The sequence below is a fragment of the Sorex araneus genome, chromosome 2 (genome assembly GCF_027595985.1).
Source record: "Sorex araneus isolate mSorAra2 chromosome 2, mSorAra2.pri, whole genome shotgun sequence".
Lineage (NCBI taxonomy): Eukaryota > Metazoa > Chordata > Mammalia > Eulipotyphla > Soricidae > Sorex > Sorex araneus.
Window position 1 is genome coordinate 291,496,223 of NC_073303.1, and position 17,220 is coordinate 291,513,442.

The 17,220-nt window shown below is 41.5% G+C and overlaps 1 protein-coding gene across 1 annotated transcript; it reads right to left on the reverse strand.

Moving 5' to 3' along the window:
• Positions 1–411: 411 nt before the first annotated feature.
• On the reverse strand, positions 412–12,711 carry LOC101542200 (fetuin-B-like). The gene is made up of 7 exons (XM_055126460.1): positions 12,452–12,711; positions 11,993–12,109; positions 9,586–9,673; positions 5,352–5,521; positions 4,355–4,462; positions 1,999–2,082; positions 412–1,116 (listed from the first exon to the last, which is right to left on the reverse strand). Exons 1-7 carry the CDS (start codon positions 12,677–12,679, stop codon positions 772–774), a joined length of 1,140 nt encoding a protein of 379 aa, XP_054982435.1. The 5' UTR covers positions 12,680–12,711; the 3' UTR covers positions 412–771.
• Positions 12,712–17,220: the final 4,509 nt, after the last annotated feature.

The window sequence follows — 17,220 nt, forward strand, 5'->3', positions numbered from 1 at the left end:
TGAGCCATTTCCTCAGATGGAAACCAGAATGGCCTTTATATTTGTGGGTTATATTTCGAACTTCTGACATGACATAACAATTTTGTTTGGTACAAGAGACTAAACCCAAGGTCTCACACACCCAAGGTAAATGTTTAACCACATAACAAGAGCATCAGTCCTCAGGTACTACTCAGCCTGTGCTGAAAAGGTCGTAAGAGTGATGAAATCCCTGCTGGGACTCAGTTTCTTCTAAATTCTGATATTCGGGAAAGTAACTTTCACTACAAACTGCTTCCATACAGATCTATCAACAAAGATGTAGCTGAAAGGAGAAATATATGAGGTATGAGGTATTGAAGACCAGAGAGAGAGAGAGAGAGAGAGAGAGAGAGAGAGAGAGAGAGAGAAGCAGACACACACAGAGCCCAATAGCCTTTAACATTTTATTTATTAATTGCATTACAGTGTGATACACAGTTGCAGAGTTGTTTATGATTGGGTTTCAGTCATATAATACTCAACACCCATTCTTTCACAGGTGTACATTTCCCATGAATACCAATGTCCTCAGTTTCCACCCAGCCCACCAAGAGTCTGATGTCTGGCTGAGGTCTTGGAGGTCTTAGAATCAACCCAGGATACAAGTGGACAATGTAGTGTCACTATCTTACTTCCAGCCAATATGCCAACACCAAATATAGTAACTTTTTAATTTAACACTTTGTACATCTCCTTTATCTCTATCACCCTCCCCACCATCAGCTGTGGGATTCTGCTCCTGTGCGGCTCTCATGGGGGAAGAACAAGGCGGTTCGCATTCCGGGCTGGTCCTGGACACTCAAAAGAGCGCTGGTCCCTTGAGGGAAAAGGTAGGACAAGCAGCTTCTCCTCCAAAGGCCCAGTGAAGAGGAAGGAGACATCCAGGGCCTGTCCCTCGGGATCCATGGTCAGATCCAGATGCACAGGGAACTCCTCCACTGCGCTCGAGTCCTGTGACTGTTCAGGCCTCTCAACACCCAAGTCAGGCAGTTTCTGGACAGTTCCTCTCGGTCCTCTTTTGGCCTCAGCATCTTTCTTCTCGGGATCTTGAACCTTGGGGAGCTTTGCGGCCTTTTCCCCTTCAGCAGCAGCGTCCTGAAATAAAGAGACTTTCACATAAGGGGCCTCCCAGGGAAATTCCAGCCCTGCCTGAGAGCTGGCTAAGCTGTGCTGTGCCTTCCAATTGGGAAGGTTCACGTGGAGATCAGATTGGGGGAGGGGCCTCTGCTTAAAGCGATAAATGCAAAGGGGGAAAAGGTTGGAGCACCAACAACTGAGAACTTGATGGAGAGTCGTGCACTTAGATCTGAATAACAGGCTGGAGAGGACAGTGGCCTGTTCCGGCCCCAGTGAGCCACCTCCCTGCTCCAGTAGAGCCATGGCAGCCACTGTGTGATGGTTTCGGCTCCCTCAGGCCAACACTCAGACTCACCACCCAGGGCCTTGCACGCGCTTCTCCCAGAGATGCTGCCATCCCCAACTACCCAGGAGGCAGCCGAGACACAGAGAGACAGGATGTGCCCTTGTCACACAGCTCTCAGGTGGTGGAGCAGGACTGAGGCCCAAGTGGCTGATGTCAACCTTTCCCCTAGGCAGATTCATGGGAGTGCTAAATAAATCCTCTGCAAAGGGAAGGAATATCCAGAACATGACCTTCTCTGTATTCGTCAGTGTAAGGATCTTAGGAACACTGAATATTTGCCTGAGAAACCTGAGGCATCCAAGTTAACAGGTCTCTATTGTGAAGAATAACTTTGTGGTACCACAGCTAAATAAATAATTTAGCCAAACAAATAAAATGAAGCTGAATCGTTTCTGACATCTACCCTTTGTGTGTGGGATAAGACACGCTGATTAAAATGGCAACCAAGAGTGTTGGGAAGATGAAAGCAGAGGATGGAATGGTGTCAGCAAAACTATGAATAATTCCCTTATTCTTCTCAGAAAGGCAAATGATTAGACTGAAAATATATATACCTGTGGTTCAAAGAAGTCACAGTTCACTTCAACAGTCTTTTCTATTTGGTTGTCTAGCAGAGAACCATGGCAAAGACCAACAGGCTAAGGAAAGAAAACACAGTGGTGTATGAGTATTACAGTTATGGACTCATACATAGAAATTAATGCTCTTCTCATTGTATAGACACATGCCATTCAAAACTTTATGTTCCTGCCATATAATATGCCAAAAAGTGCTAATTCCATCCAGATCATTCTTAGGAAATGATATAACAAAATAAAATAACTTGATTAAGAAGAAACCAGGAACTTGATTATCAAATTTTGAATAATGTAAAATTATTTATACTGGGTAATAATCTGTTTCTATAAAACTTTTTTTTATTTTTTTAAAAATTTTTATTATATCACCATGCGGAAAGTTACAAAGTTTTCAGGTTTATGTCTCAGTTATACAATATTCAAACACCATCCCTTCACCAGTGCCCATATTCCACCACCAAAATCCCCAGTATACCCCCCGCCATAGCCCCCCCCAACTGTATAACTGATGAATTTCACTTCATTTTCTCTCTACCTTGATTACATTCCATATTGCAAAACAAAACTCACTATTGTTGGAGTTTCCCCCCAAGGAAGACAGCCCTACTAAGGAAGCATTTGATAATTGGTTTGTCATTAAAAGATTGTATGTTTTCAGTTTTTAGAAAAGGTCGCGCGGCTCCAGTCCCGCAACCCGGAGCCGTGTTAGTTGCTGTGCAGTGTCGCCAGGGCCCCATCCGGAGAAGGTGTACCAGCTGTACCTCCTCCGTCTGGATCCCTGGTGTGTTGGCCCGGATTCGGGTCCGGAGCATTTCTCCGGCTGCGTTGCTCACCAGACTGCCTGGCCTCTTCTCTGTTGAAGGTGGGAAGATGGCCTGTTTCTATAAAACTTTTACCTCTCCTGAACAGTCATACTTAGAATATCTCTTCTCCTAATTGTAATTAGACAAATTACTGAAATTATACTCTTTTACTGCCTCAAAACCATATAAGGAGAAGGTTAGAAAATTCTGACGGTGAAAAAATCATTAATGCAAGTTATTTTTATGGAATAAGAATATCTCAGTCTTTTCTCTCGCTTTTTTACCCAAAAGTTGCAGAAGGTTCGGAAATTTTTGCAGAGAATGCTGGGATGGGTTCTGTAGTTTGGCTATAACAACCTGGGTTGGATATACTGAAATTTTTGCAAATTATTGATTAAGATGGTGTTGGTTAAAAGGTTCACAGACGGATTTTTGCATGTACTTAACTTGTGACCTCTGGAGTTAGGGACCATACTTTCCATGGAGATTGATATTTCTTAGTTTTTAGAAAAAAACAGATTGTGATAATGATCTATATCAAAAATACCAGAAACAAACCCTTCAAAAAATGGAGCGAAGAAATGAACGAAAGCTTTCTCAAGGAAGAAATAAGAATCGCCAAAAGGTATATGAAAAAGTGCTCTTCGCCACTAATCATCAGGGAGATGCACATCAAAGCAACTGTGAGATACAATATCACATCACAGAGACTGGCACACATCCAAAAGAATAAAAGCAACCATTGTTGGCATGGATGTGGGGAGAAAGGGACACCCACAAGTAATGGGCCTGAGTGGTAGCATAGTGGCTATTTGTCCTGCATGAATCTTTCCCAGGTATGATCACTGGCACCACATATGGTCCCCGACGCCCCACCTGGAGTGATCCCTAGGAACAGAGCCAGAAGTAGGCCTGAGGATGCTGGGTGTGGTCCCCAGACCAAAAGAAATACAACAAAATATGCAAGTGAGAATAAAGTTTGTGGCTGTGAATTATACTGTAATAAGAGTTTCTATACTAAATAGGTAAATGGGTGAGGGGAGTGCGAGGGGCTCTTGATGCATTTTCCACCGTTGTGGTACAAAACACATACCAATTGCCATGCTATTTCCTCAGTGTGTTTCACTGGTGGCAAGGCAGCCTGCCCTGTGTTGGATACAGTGAAGGCCTATTTGACTTTGCTCTCCTGAGGTGTGAGGCAGGGAACGGAATACCGGGCTGTATTCTAAATGCAGCTGGTTTTGTTCCCATGGAAGCAGAACCATCATAACCACTGAGGAGATTCATGTCTACCTCACAGGCTCCTGTGACAAGTTTTTTTGCAAAGATGTCACATTGCTGATGCAAACTGCCCTAAATATAAACACTTGCTCATGTGAGCTAGCACAATTTCTACAAAATAATTAAAAGGTCTCAGTCAAAATTACACCTCATGTAAAATTCATGCTCAAAGTTATACTCAGAAATGTAATAAATGCAATCACCTTGGCACGTAAATATAATATTTTGAGACAGTCAGAAACACTCACCACCGGGTCTGGAGACTGAAGTGCGCAGGTGCTATCCATGGACTTGGTACACGGTTGTGGTGACTCTTTGATCAAATATTCCACAAAGTAAAAAGGACCAGCCACAAACTGGTATGAGATAAGAGTTGAGATACAACAACAATCATTTGCATGTGGGAAATGAGTCACTGTTTATAGCACTATATTGACTAAATTACATATTCCCAGAGTCATTTTCAAAACAGGTGTCCTGTTCTCCTTAATACTCACCATGATCAAAGATTGTTTTATGATTCGTTCTTTTGAAAAATCATGTCATTCTTCCCTTTTTAAAGACTAGAATGGGCTCTGAAAATCTTGCCATGGTTAGGACTAGAGCGGGCAGGGTGCTTGCCTTGCATGCAACTGATCTGTGTCTGAATTGGTGCCCAAAATGGACCCCCAAGCTCCACTGGTGTGATTCTTGAGTGCCTAGCAAAAGTAAGCCCTGAGCAATGTAAGGTGTGGTCCCCAAACAAAACAAAGAAAACAACACAGGAAATTCTTTCCATGGTTGAGTTTATTTTTCCTCAAGCATATTATTATTAGATCAGGTTTCCCTTAGAATTGTAAAGATCACCAAAATCTAATGTAAATGAGCCTACCTTTCCCCTAGTGCATAAAACCCCAATATCCCTCTGCTCCAGGACTTAGCATTGAGCAGAAGCTGGTCTGCTAATAGATCCACGGTCCACCAGGAATGAGGATGTATCTCTAAGTAGGTTGCCTAAGTACGATAACCAGGGAGAAGATTTTCTTTTTTGCCCTATGTCCAATGAAGGTAAGTGTAGAAATCTCTGTCTTTGGGAAAAATAAATGAAAATACCCAGAACCAAAACATGACTGTTATGCATGAGGTCTACCAAGGCAAAATATGAAGAAGATACTCTTGATTTGTTTAACAAGAGCTCAATCACCTTCAGCTTGCCCAGCAGTTCAGAGACACATGGTTGGTGTAATTGCGATATTTTCATCTTACCTGACTGGAAGCCCTCGTGACTTGAACAAGTGAGTACTGCTTTGAGCTGCTCTCTCTGTTGTATTTCTTAAGAGACTCAGTTACAGCTTCCAAAACCGTGGGATCTGAACCACTAATGTCGCTGGGCCCGGGACAGTCAGGACAAGTCATTAGAATTGATCTTCGAGAAACTGTTGATACCAAGAAAATGGTATCATATAATGATTTCAAATATGCTACTAATCATGTAAAAATGACAGACATAGAGGATGAATAAAAATATATAAAATTGTCACTTTAGGAAAGAAGTGAAAAGTCATTTTCTGAAAAGAAGAGAAAAGGAGGGAAAGTCATTTTGGAAAAAGAGAAGATTGTTTTCTGGAGAAAAAGTTAACTGTCAGAAAAGATTTCTGTGGTAAAAGCATACATATATTCAAAATTTAAAAACAAAAGTAATATATTTTCATTCAGACAAGTACCCTATAAATTATACTCAAATCCATGTTAGGTGACATTTTAACAGAAACACTTCATTCCTCAATAGCTCAGTATCTTTTTATAATACTGCTCCTTTTTAAAATTTTATTTATTTTTATTACTGCTCCTTTTAGGCAGATTGAGTATCTCTAAAAGTTGAGATCTTGCACTGTCATGTCTTAGTTACCTTTTAGTCTCTAACATCCAACATACTATCCAAAACTTAGTGACTTATTTATTCATCTAGATGAAGGAATGTGTGAATTATTTAATGAGAATGAATTACAAGCTGTTTGGAAAAATTCATCTGAGAGGCTGATGAAATGCATCAATATTCTGAGCGTATGATCTGTTTGCAGGAGGTCTGGGTTAGATTCCTGGCACTACATAGAATCCTTTAAGTGCCAGCATGAGCAACTTTCACAAAGTCAAAAGCATCCCTGAGCATCCCCACCATGTGACCCACAAAACAAAAGAAGATAGAAAGAAGTGAAAATGCAAAGAAGACAGAAAATATATTGGTCAGGTCACTGTGACTGGAGAGAATAATTATACTTCCTACATACTCACTACTTCCGACAGTAATGAGGCAGGAGGTGGTGAATCCCATATGAATGCTGGTTATAAAACTTGTCTGGAATTTGATTTTGCAAAGTAAACAAATTGTTTTGCTCTACTGTGGTCTCACTTCATTTACACTAGAGAATTCCACACCGTGGGACAACTGGCACAATTCATATAGGCTGCTTCCTGCCCTCCCATATCTCTGGTACCTATGACATACCAGATATCTAGATATCTAGACTCTAGATATCTAAACTCATTGATGTCTATATATTTTTGAGGGGGTGTCTCTGGTTTTTTTGGCAAGTCTGTGTGACAGGAGGAATCTTAAATGGCTAATAAATCCTTTTCTCTGTTCTCCTATTACTAAAAGGACAAGCACTGTTATCACTTGGTGCTTGGTAGAAATGCAGAGCCCATCCCCAATCTATGAATTAGAATCTTCCCTTGAGCAAGATAAACATAGGGATTCACATGTACATAATAATTTGATGAGCAGCCAAATCCTGCTTCCCCAAGACATCCATGCTGCCATCCATCTCACCCAGTGTGAAAGCATCTTGATGATCAAAATATCATTAGTTTCAGACTCATTGTAATCCATTTATTCATTACAGCTCTAACTAACACAATGGACTTATTACACATAATGAACCATAAGAGAGATATTGAAGGGAGGAAGAAAAAAGAAAATATTTTAAAAAATATATACATAATATATATACAAAAATATATAAAAATATATATACAAAAATATATACATAACTCTCTAAGTCAAGAAGTATGCGTTCCAAAACAACTCATGTGCCCTAGAACAGATGACTGGTTAAAGAAACTTTTGTACATCTACACAATGGAATACTATGTAGCTGTTAGGAGAGATGAAGTCATGAAATTTGCTTACAAATGGATACACATGGAGAGTATCATGCTAAGTGAAATGAGTTGAAATGAGTCAGAAAGAGAGGGAGAGACATAGAAGGACTACACTCATTTGTGGAATATAGGATAACACCACATGAGGCTGACACCCAAGGACAGTAGATACAAGGGCCAGGAGGATTGTCCCATAGCTGGAAGACTGCTTCATGAGCGGAGGGGAGAAGGCGTATAGATTAGAGAAGGGATCACTAAGAAAATGATGGCTGGAGGAATCAGTTGGGATGGGAGATGTGTGCCAAAAGTAAGAATGGACCAAATTGAGACCTCTCAGTGTTTGTGTTGCAAGCCATACGCCCAAAAGTAGAGAGAGAGTCGGGGGAATATTATCTGCCAAGTAGGCAGGGGTACGGTGGGAAAGGGGGTATACCGGGGATATTGGTGATGGGGAATGTGCACTGGAAGAGGGATGAGTGTTTGATCATTGTGAGATTATAACCCAAACATGAAAGCTTGTAACTGTCACGGTGATTCAATAAAATAAAAAAAAAGTATGTGCTCCTTGAATGGTTAGGCTAAAGTGTTGTAGGAATGTAGAACAGTAAAGCAACATTCTTTTTTATTTTAATTTTATCAAATCACCGTGAGATAGTTATAAGCTTTCATGTTCGGGTTACAATCTCACAATGATCAAACACCCATCCCTCCACCAAAGCTCATTCCCCACCACCAATATCCCCAGTGTACCCTCCGTTCCCACCTACCCCCTACCTCTGAGGCAGACAATATTCCCCATTTTTTCTCTCTACTTTTGGGCATTATTGCTTGCAACACAGACACTGAGAGGTCATCATGTTTGGTCCATTATCTTCTTTCGGCATGCATCTCCCATCCCAACTGGTTCCTCTAGCCATCATTTTCTTAGTGATCCCTTCTCTATTCCAGCTGCCTTCTCCCCTCTGCTCATGAAGCAGTCTTCCAGCTATGGGGAAATCCCCCTGGCCCTTATATCTACTGTCCTTGGGTGTCACCCTCATGTGAAAAGCAACATTCTTTTTTTTTTTTTTTTTTTTTTTTTGCTTTTTTTGGGTCACACCCGGCGATGCACAGGGGTCACTCCTGGCTCATGCACTCAGGAATCACCCCTGGGTGTGCTCGGGGGACCATATGGGATGCTGGGATTCGAACCCGGGTGGGCCACGTGCAAGGCAAACGCCCTACCCGCTGTGCTATCGCTCCAGCCCCACAACATTCTTTTCTTGAATGCAGAAAGTTATAAAAGAATTTTAGGTCATTCAACAGCCCTAAAGCATTCACATAAATTTCAAGGACAAATTGATCAGGGAGAGCATTGTCTTCACAGCGAGAGGCACAAAAAGACATGGGGATTGAGAAGTGTAAGGTCTGTCGACTGAGGCGTCCACATAACTGAAACTCAGGTGGCAGAGGGAGAGAAATAGAGCAGAGATGGCAAGACGGCTACTCTGGGAGCTGTTGCACAACTATGACATTTAGCTCTGGTGAAAAATTTTGCATTTTAGATCCAGTACATGCAGCAGCTAAAACTCAGAAACATTATGTGTGAAAAGAGAATGAAAATATTTATTGTTTTAAGAGTCTGCTCTTGCAGTAATGGAAATTAGGAAAGGAATCTCCTCTACCTCATGGGATCGTGCTGTTTCAGTGCCTTCTCCACACCTTAATTAAAAAAATAAGAGATTTCTTTTTTTTTTTAAATGTCATATTTTATTATACTTGGGTGAATACATTATAAGTGATTATTTCAGTAATAAGCCAACATTTATGGTCATTAAATATATTATAGAAAATGGATACTAATCCCTACTTTCAGACTTCAGGTTTCCAGTAAGCCTGTTAAACTATAGATTTAACTAATATAAATTTTATAAACATATTTTTGATAATTTTTAAAACTTTGTGTTATGAAAGAGTATCTTAATATGCCTAAAATATCCTGGTCCTTGGGAGAAATAAGTAATACATTGATAAAGATTATTACTTAGACTCTGGAAAGAAAGCACTCTCTTCCCAAGTAGAAAAATAACTTTTTAAAATAAAATTAAACTTTCAAATGAGTTAAAACTAAACAATAAAATTAGCCAGGAATAAAAAGCATGATAGTTGAGATGAGTAAGAGGTGTTCGCTATAGCATCAAGCTTCACTTTGTGATAAATTTTTATGGCTAAAAAAATGAAAGGAAAATTTAAATGTGTTAGTGAATATAAACAATGAATCTCATTTTTCTGTAGTGAAATGTATAGAACCTAGCCCAAAGAGAATAATGTTCACTAACAAAGAGATTTCTTTTTTTACCTGGTCGAAGAGTACAGTTATAAGCCACTGTATAGAGAACTCTTCTTGGTCTGTTAACATAAACTAATGCTTTGCATTGGCCATAAACCTAGGGGAAAAATATTTTAAGACAGATGAGAAAAAAACACCTTTTTCAATCCCTCCAAGTAAAATAGGCTTTTTGGGAGTAAAATTTTTTTTGTTTGGTTTTGTTTTGGGGTCACACTCAGCAATGTTCGGGGATTACTCTTGACTCTACACTCAGGAATACTTCTGGCTATGCACAGGGGATCATGTGGGATGTGGGATCGAACCCGGGTCTGCTGCATGCAAGGCAAACACATCCTTTTATATGTATGGTAAATTCTATATGTATTTGTCTTTATTTTTTCATTTAAAAGCTTTTATTTAAAAATAAGTTTTTAATGAGGTAATGTTGGTTAACAGAAACAGAAATGTTTCTAAGCTTTAGGTTATGTTGCCTCACCACATCCAAAATGAAAATGCTAGTATTCTTCCACCACAGTGCATTGGTCCTTCATTAATTAATTTACCAATCAGTTCCTTACTTGGTTTTGGGACCAGACTTGGTGGAACCAGGAGCTACTCACAGGTGAGTGCTTGAGAGCCATATGGGTCAGGACTCCTACAACAAGTGTCCCAGTGCAAACAGGTGACTTGAATTCAAAACTAAAAGGTTCAGTTTGAGCAATTTAATTATATAAGTAAAATTGATATGTGAAATGAATATTTTACCATTGAGCACAATACTGGACCTATAAATGTTTATTAACTGATATAAATCTAATAATAATTGCGAATCAAATGAAAACTTTTTTTTTCAGTTCACTTGGAGTTATCAAGAGGCTAAATTCAGTTCTTTGGGGCAGCAGAGTGGGGGTTTCCCTAGAGATACTTAGGAAGGCATGAGGGTCCCTCCTGACAAAACCCAGACAAATGGAAACAAGAGGGTGAATGTGAGGGCCAGAGGATGTGATGCTGCTTAGGCCTCCTCTTGTGTGGATTGCCTGGGACTCCCTGGAGATGTTTGAGGACATCCAGGGCCCCACCCAGCTGTGCCTGGGAGCCTCCAGTGCTGCAGCCAGAGGCAACTAGGGACCACTGTCTGGGGATGAAACTGGGCTCTGCCCAAGGTGTGTGTTGTAATCCCTGTATGGTCTCTCCAGCCTCAATTTTAAACATTTGTTTATTTAGAATAAGTTTTTTTCTTTTTTTTTCTTTTGGGTCACACCTGGCAATGCACAGGGGTCACTCCTGCTCTGCACTCAGAATTACCCCAGGTGGTGCTCAGGAGACCATATGGGATGCTGAGAACTGAACCCAGGTCGGCCACATGCAAGGCAAATGCCCTACCCGCTGTGCTATCGTTCCAGCCCCCTAGAATAAGTTTTTAGCAGCCAGAGAGATAATACAGTGGGTAAGATACTTGTCTTACATGAGTCCCTGATTTTGATCCTGGCCACCCAACACTATGGTCCCCCAGCAATGCCAGGAGTGATTCCTGAGTGCAGAGCCAGGAGCAACACTTAAGCATTGCTGGGTGTGGCCCAAAATCCAAAACAAAAATACCAAAGAAACCAAGAATTTATTTTGGTCACACCTGGAAGTGTTCCCATCCTCCGCTTGGGAGGTCATTGCACTGCTACTCACGGGTTGGTGTCGGGTGCACAGCCAGGGCCTCCAGCATGAAAACACACACTCAACCCTTTAAGCTGTTCTTCAGGGTCAAGGGATGAAATCTGTAGCCCTGTAGATTCTCTGACTTATCTGGAAACTTCATCCTCAGCCCTTTTGGTCCACAGTTCTAAACCACATATCCATATTCATTAGACCAAAATCAAGCGAAAGAAATCAAAGAAATAAGCTCTACCTTCCTGAATTCTACCATCATCTTACCACACACATAGAAAGTGCTTCATCTAAAAGTTTTTCCCCTCTGGCTTTGAACCTATGCATGGGTTCTGGTGGTCACTGTATCACTGTCACTGTCACTGTTGTTCGTTGATTTACTCTAGCAGGGACCAGTAACGTCTCTATTCCTCCCAGCCCTGAGATTTTTTAGCAGCCACTCCTCACCCATCCTCCCCAACGGAGGCTCTTCCAGGGTCAGGGGAATGAGACCAATCATTATTGTATTTTTTTGCATATCAAATACGCCACGGGTAGCTTGCCAGGCTCTGCCTGTATGGGTGGGATACAATTTTATGATGACTTTTCAGTGCCATCCCAGAAAGCTCTCCAGTTAGTTCAGCTCAGTGTCATCTACAGGACTGGAATTAGTACACGGGCCCCAAGACAAGGAGCTTTCAGTGAGGCTGTTTCACTGATGCACCATGCTGAGAAATGTGCATTCAGCAGACTGAGGCACCAGTTTCTCCCCTGGAAGACCCCAGACTCGGGCACTTACTGTCTCATGAAGGGTCCTGCCCTCACAGTCCTTCCAGGACTTCCGGCTGAGCACATGACTGCTGGTCTCTAGCACGTCCAGGGTGAGATAGAACAGAGAGCCCCCGGGTTCGTCATCCTGTGGGCACGGTGAAGAATTAGAGCACGTTCCCCATGAAGCACAAACTCCAGATGATGAGTGCCCAAAGGTTCTGTTCAAATGACAAAGTCAAGCCCATGATGTTTGTGAAACTTCCTCTCAACTCTGGGACACCAGACGAGTGTCAAGTCGGATAAATAAATACCAGCACTTGTCCCCAAGAACAGTCCCTGAGAGATTTTTGCAGAGGAGACCAGAAACTTCTGTGTGTCTCCCCAATTTGGGAGCATCTGTCCACACACGTCTCGGGGTTCCCATCACCCTGACAGCCCCGGTCCCCAAACCTGTGCGACACCTGCCCAGAGAGGGGCCTCCACTTACCTGTCTCTGTTCACGGACATCGCTCACTCGGTTGAGGCTGAGGATGTAGCCATCCTTTCGGTCCTTGTTGATGTCCTCCAGGGCAAAGCCAGCAAAGGACAGCACATCCGAGTCATTGCAGCCACGAGAGAGGTAAGGGAAGAGGTTTTTGGTGGTCTGCTGAGCTGGGAAGGCAGCGCTGTAGCTTGTGGCCAGGGCGCAGAGCGCCAAGGGGAGCAGTAGACCCATCCTGTAGGGAGTACGGGCTGGGTCCCTGTGTGGAATCGCAGGAAGCGGTTGTTTATAAGGCTCTTGTGAACCTACTGAGCAGTTTTGTAATTTCCGCTGAACTAGTGACCTGGATCTGAAACATAATGTTCTCTTGTATCTCCTTGTAATCTCCACGTGGATTTCCCTGAGTCAGTTCCTGGGGGTAGGGTTTGCCAATTTTCCTGACCTTAGACCCCATGGGCACTCTATAAATACGTCCATGTAAACATATTTGTTTCTTAATATTTTCCCAGGAACTCAAAATACACACATTGATCAAGGCTATTGGGAGGTCATGGTTGTATTCTGACTTGTGTTCAGGGCATATTCTGTGTTAGAATATATGGGTTTGTATTTTCTCTCTGTCTTAAATTTTTTTTTGGCTTTTCGGGGTACACCTGGAGATGCACAGGGGTTAGTCCTGGCTTTGCACTCAGGAATTACTCCTGGCGGTGCTCAGGGGCCACATGGGATGCTGGGAATTGTACCCGGGTGGGCCATGTGCAAGGCAAACGCCCTACCCACTGTGCTATCGCTCCAGCCCCAAAATTAAAAATTTTTAACAAAATATTGTTAATCACACTTTTTCTGTGAACATAAGTCCAAACCAGGCCCAGCATCAGAGAATCTACTTCCCTCCACCTACTAGTATCTCAAGGACCCCTCCAACACTCCCATTCCTCACCCCATAAATACTCAGTTCAATACACAGAATTTTCAGTTCCAATGAGATTGACCATTTGTTGTTCCTTTGCTCTTCCCCTTTTCCCCCAACCTTTTGTCAGAGCAAACTCTATGAGTGTGTGTGAAGGTGGTGACATCTATACCAGGTAGATGAACAGACCTAATCTCCTGAAATTCCACAAACTCTATATCACTGTCACTGTCATCCCGTTTCTCATCGATTCGCTAGAGTGGGCACCAGTAACATCTCCATTGTGAGACTTGTTGTTACTGATTTTGGCATATCAAATATGCCACAGATAGCTTGCCAGGATCTTCCAAGTGGACGAGACACTCTCAGTAGCCTGCTGGGCTCTCTGAGAGGGGTGGAGGAATCGAACCTGGGTCGACCGTGTGCAAAGCAAACACCCTGCTGCTGTGCTAGAGTTCCAGCCCTACAAAACTATATCAAGTTTTTTATTCAAAAACTAAATTTTTAGAGACAAATTAATGTAAAGGCTATTATGGATGATAATTCTGTGCTAAGACACTTTAGAGTTTATATAGAAATAGGTAAATTATTTTTATTAGTTTTATTGAATCACTGTGAAATAGTTACAAGCTTTCATGTTTGGGTTACAATCTCACAATGATCAAACACCCATCCCTCCACCAGTGCACATTCCCCAACTCCAATATCCCGGGTATACCCCTCCCCCTTTCCCCACCCTCCCCTGCCTCCATGGCAGATAATATTCCCCATACTTTCTCTGCTTTTGGACATTATGGCTTGCAACACAGACACTGAGAGGTCATCATGTTTGTTCCATTAACTACTTTCGGCATGCATCTCCCATCCCAACTGGTTCCTCCAGCCATCATTTTCTTAGTGATCCCTTATCTATTCCAGCTGCCTTCTCCCCTCTGCTCATGAAGCAGTCTTCAAGCTATGGGGAAATCCTCCTGGCCCTTGTATCTACTGTCCTTAGGTGTCAGCCTCATGTGATGTTATTTTATACTCCACAAATGAGTGCAGGCCCTCTATGTCTGTTCCTCTCTTTCTGACTCATTTCACTTAGCACAATACTCTCCATGTTTATCCATATATAAGCAAATTTCATGACTTCATCTCTCCTAACAGCTGCATAATATTCCATTGTGTAGATGTACCAAAATTTCTTTAACCAGTCATCTGTTTTAGGGCACTCGGGTTGTTTCCAGATTTTGGCTATTGTGAACAGTGCTGCAATGAATATATAGGCACAGATGTCATTTCTACTGTGCTTTTTTGTATCCTCGGGATATATTCCCAGAAGTGGTATTGGGGTCATATAGAAGCTCAATTTCTAGATTTGGAAGGACTGTCCATATTGTTTTCCAGAAAGGCTGGACCAGTCCACAAGAAATAGGTAAATTCTATGAATGTAACATTTAGTAGAGTGAAGAGAATTAAACAAATGTAAAGGGCTGAAAAAATGAAAGGCTAAAATCTGAACAGGCCTATGAAAGTATTAGCTGTGTTTTATCCCATAAAAGGGAATATTATAAAATATTACATTGTAGATACTGTTTAGATGCATGCATTAGGTAAAAGATTTAATTTAAAGTTGCTGGATATATGAAAGAGTCTTAATAATACAGAACATTCTATATAAATGAGACATTAATTTGATATTGAAAGTGTATAAAATCCTTTATTAGGCTTGAAGTAAACATACCTTTCTCAATCTAGTCAAGAGCCACCATAGGTGAGGCTCATAGTGCCACATTCTGGTAAGTTTGAAACTTGGGGATTTAAGGAGATTGTAGTGATAAAGAAAAAAGATGTGGTTTAAAGATGAGAGAATGAATCAAGGTGTCAAAGACACAAACGTCCAGTTATCAGAGGTCTTACGATCTAATGTATAAATGGTAACTGACATTCACAGTCTTTAGCGAATATTGGAAATGTGAAAAGAAGTTGATCTTAATGTTCTCTACACATGCACATGAAAAAATGGTTCTGTGAGGGGCCGTAAACAAAGGGGCTGGAGAGATAGACAGTACAGCAGCTCGGGGGCACTTGCTTTTGATGCTAGGTTAGATCCCCTACACTCTATATGAACCCCAAGTCCGCCAGAGTGATCTCTGAGCTGAAAGCCATGAGTAAGCCCTGAACATAGTTGAGTGTGGTCCAAAAAGAAAAGAAAAACAAAAGTTAAATTAAAAAAAAAACCCAAGCAATAGGATCAAAAAGAGAAGGCATTAGAGCGAGAGGGCTAGTACAGCAGGTAGGGTGTTAGTCTTGCAAGCAGTTGACCAAGTTCAATCCCTGGAATTCCACAGAATCCCCTGAGCCTGCCAGGAGTGATCCCTAAGTGCAGAGCCAGGAGTATGCATTGAGCAGTATTGAGCATATGCACCCCTCACCTACACCCCCCAAAGAGAGACAAGGCACTGATAAGGATGGTGAGCCATGCTGAGATCACCATCCGAAGCTGGTAGTTTTGCATGAACTGCTCCATTAATGCCCGATACCAGAAGATTCTTTCTCTCCTACCTACTGTTGTCTACTCTTGTGGCATGAGCAGAGGAATAATTAAGGGTTGATGTGAGTATACGGAAATGATTCTATAAGAGATTCTCTAATCTCTTCAGCGAAAGATTAACTTGCACGCCTCACCCCCACATTCCCTTGGCCAACTGTATTTCGCCTCAAGGACAAACAGGAAGACTAACTGAGGCATACTGATGGAATAAAAACATGGACATCTAAGCATCAAGCCCAGATGGAAGAAATTGCTTTGGAATAAAGCAATGGAAAAATCTTGCACTTTCTTTTCTTCTTACGTTTGTCCTTTGTCATGGCATTTGGTGTCAGGCAGGACTAGTGGGATACACTATTATGCAGTATGCACTATTTTGTTTGTCTGTGTGTTATAAATGGAGGGAACTTATGTGTTATAGCAGATATGTTTCATATATTCATAGAAAATTCAAAAATCTTATGGTTACAGCGGGTAACCACATACTGTCTTGCACATAGCTGACCCGGTTTGATCACTGGCATCCCATAGGGTCCCCTGAGCACTGCCAGAGAAATTCCTGAGACTGGAATGGGGCGCTTAGTGAGACTGGAACAGGCGCGTGGGGAGAATGGATTAGATGGCAACTGATCACCAACCAGTCCTGTTCCCTAAGTCAGTTTTCTTTGTTTTTCTCTTCCAAACTTGGAATCTGGGTACCCAAATAGCAAATGACAAAATCACTAGCTTAAACTACATAAAATAGATCATATATGTATAGCCTACACTTTCCAACATGAATAAATAAATCTCCACTTTTTAAACTATGGGTCACAATCCCATGTGAGGTTACATCCCTGAATGTGGAGGTCACAAAAAGTTTGTCTGAATGCATGACCAAAAATTAATCAAAATTAATTGCTTGATGAGTCTGAGGTATTTCTGGCAACACTTGCCTAAGTTTCATTTCTCTGGCAAAAATAATGGCAAGTGGGAAAATTTTAAGAAACCTCAGAACAACATACCACATATAGTTTAATATTTTTCTGCATTGATTTTTTTGTTAGAGTGATAATGTACAACCAAGAATTTTGGTGATTTGTAACATTAGTTCTTCCATGTTTGGTGAGATACTCCTCACTTTTGTTGATCTTATCCAGATCCCTTTGTTCTCAACTTCATTGAGATATAATTGACACAAAACATTGGATGAGCTGAACTTTTTTAATATGTTTATTTGAAACACATATTAAAAAATGATTGCACAGTAGAAGCACTGTAGCACTGTCTTGTCCCGTTGTTCATAGATTTGCTCGAGTGGGCACCAGTAGCGTCTCCATTGTGAGACTTGTT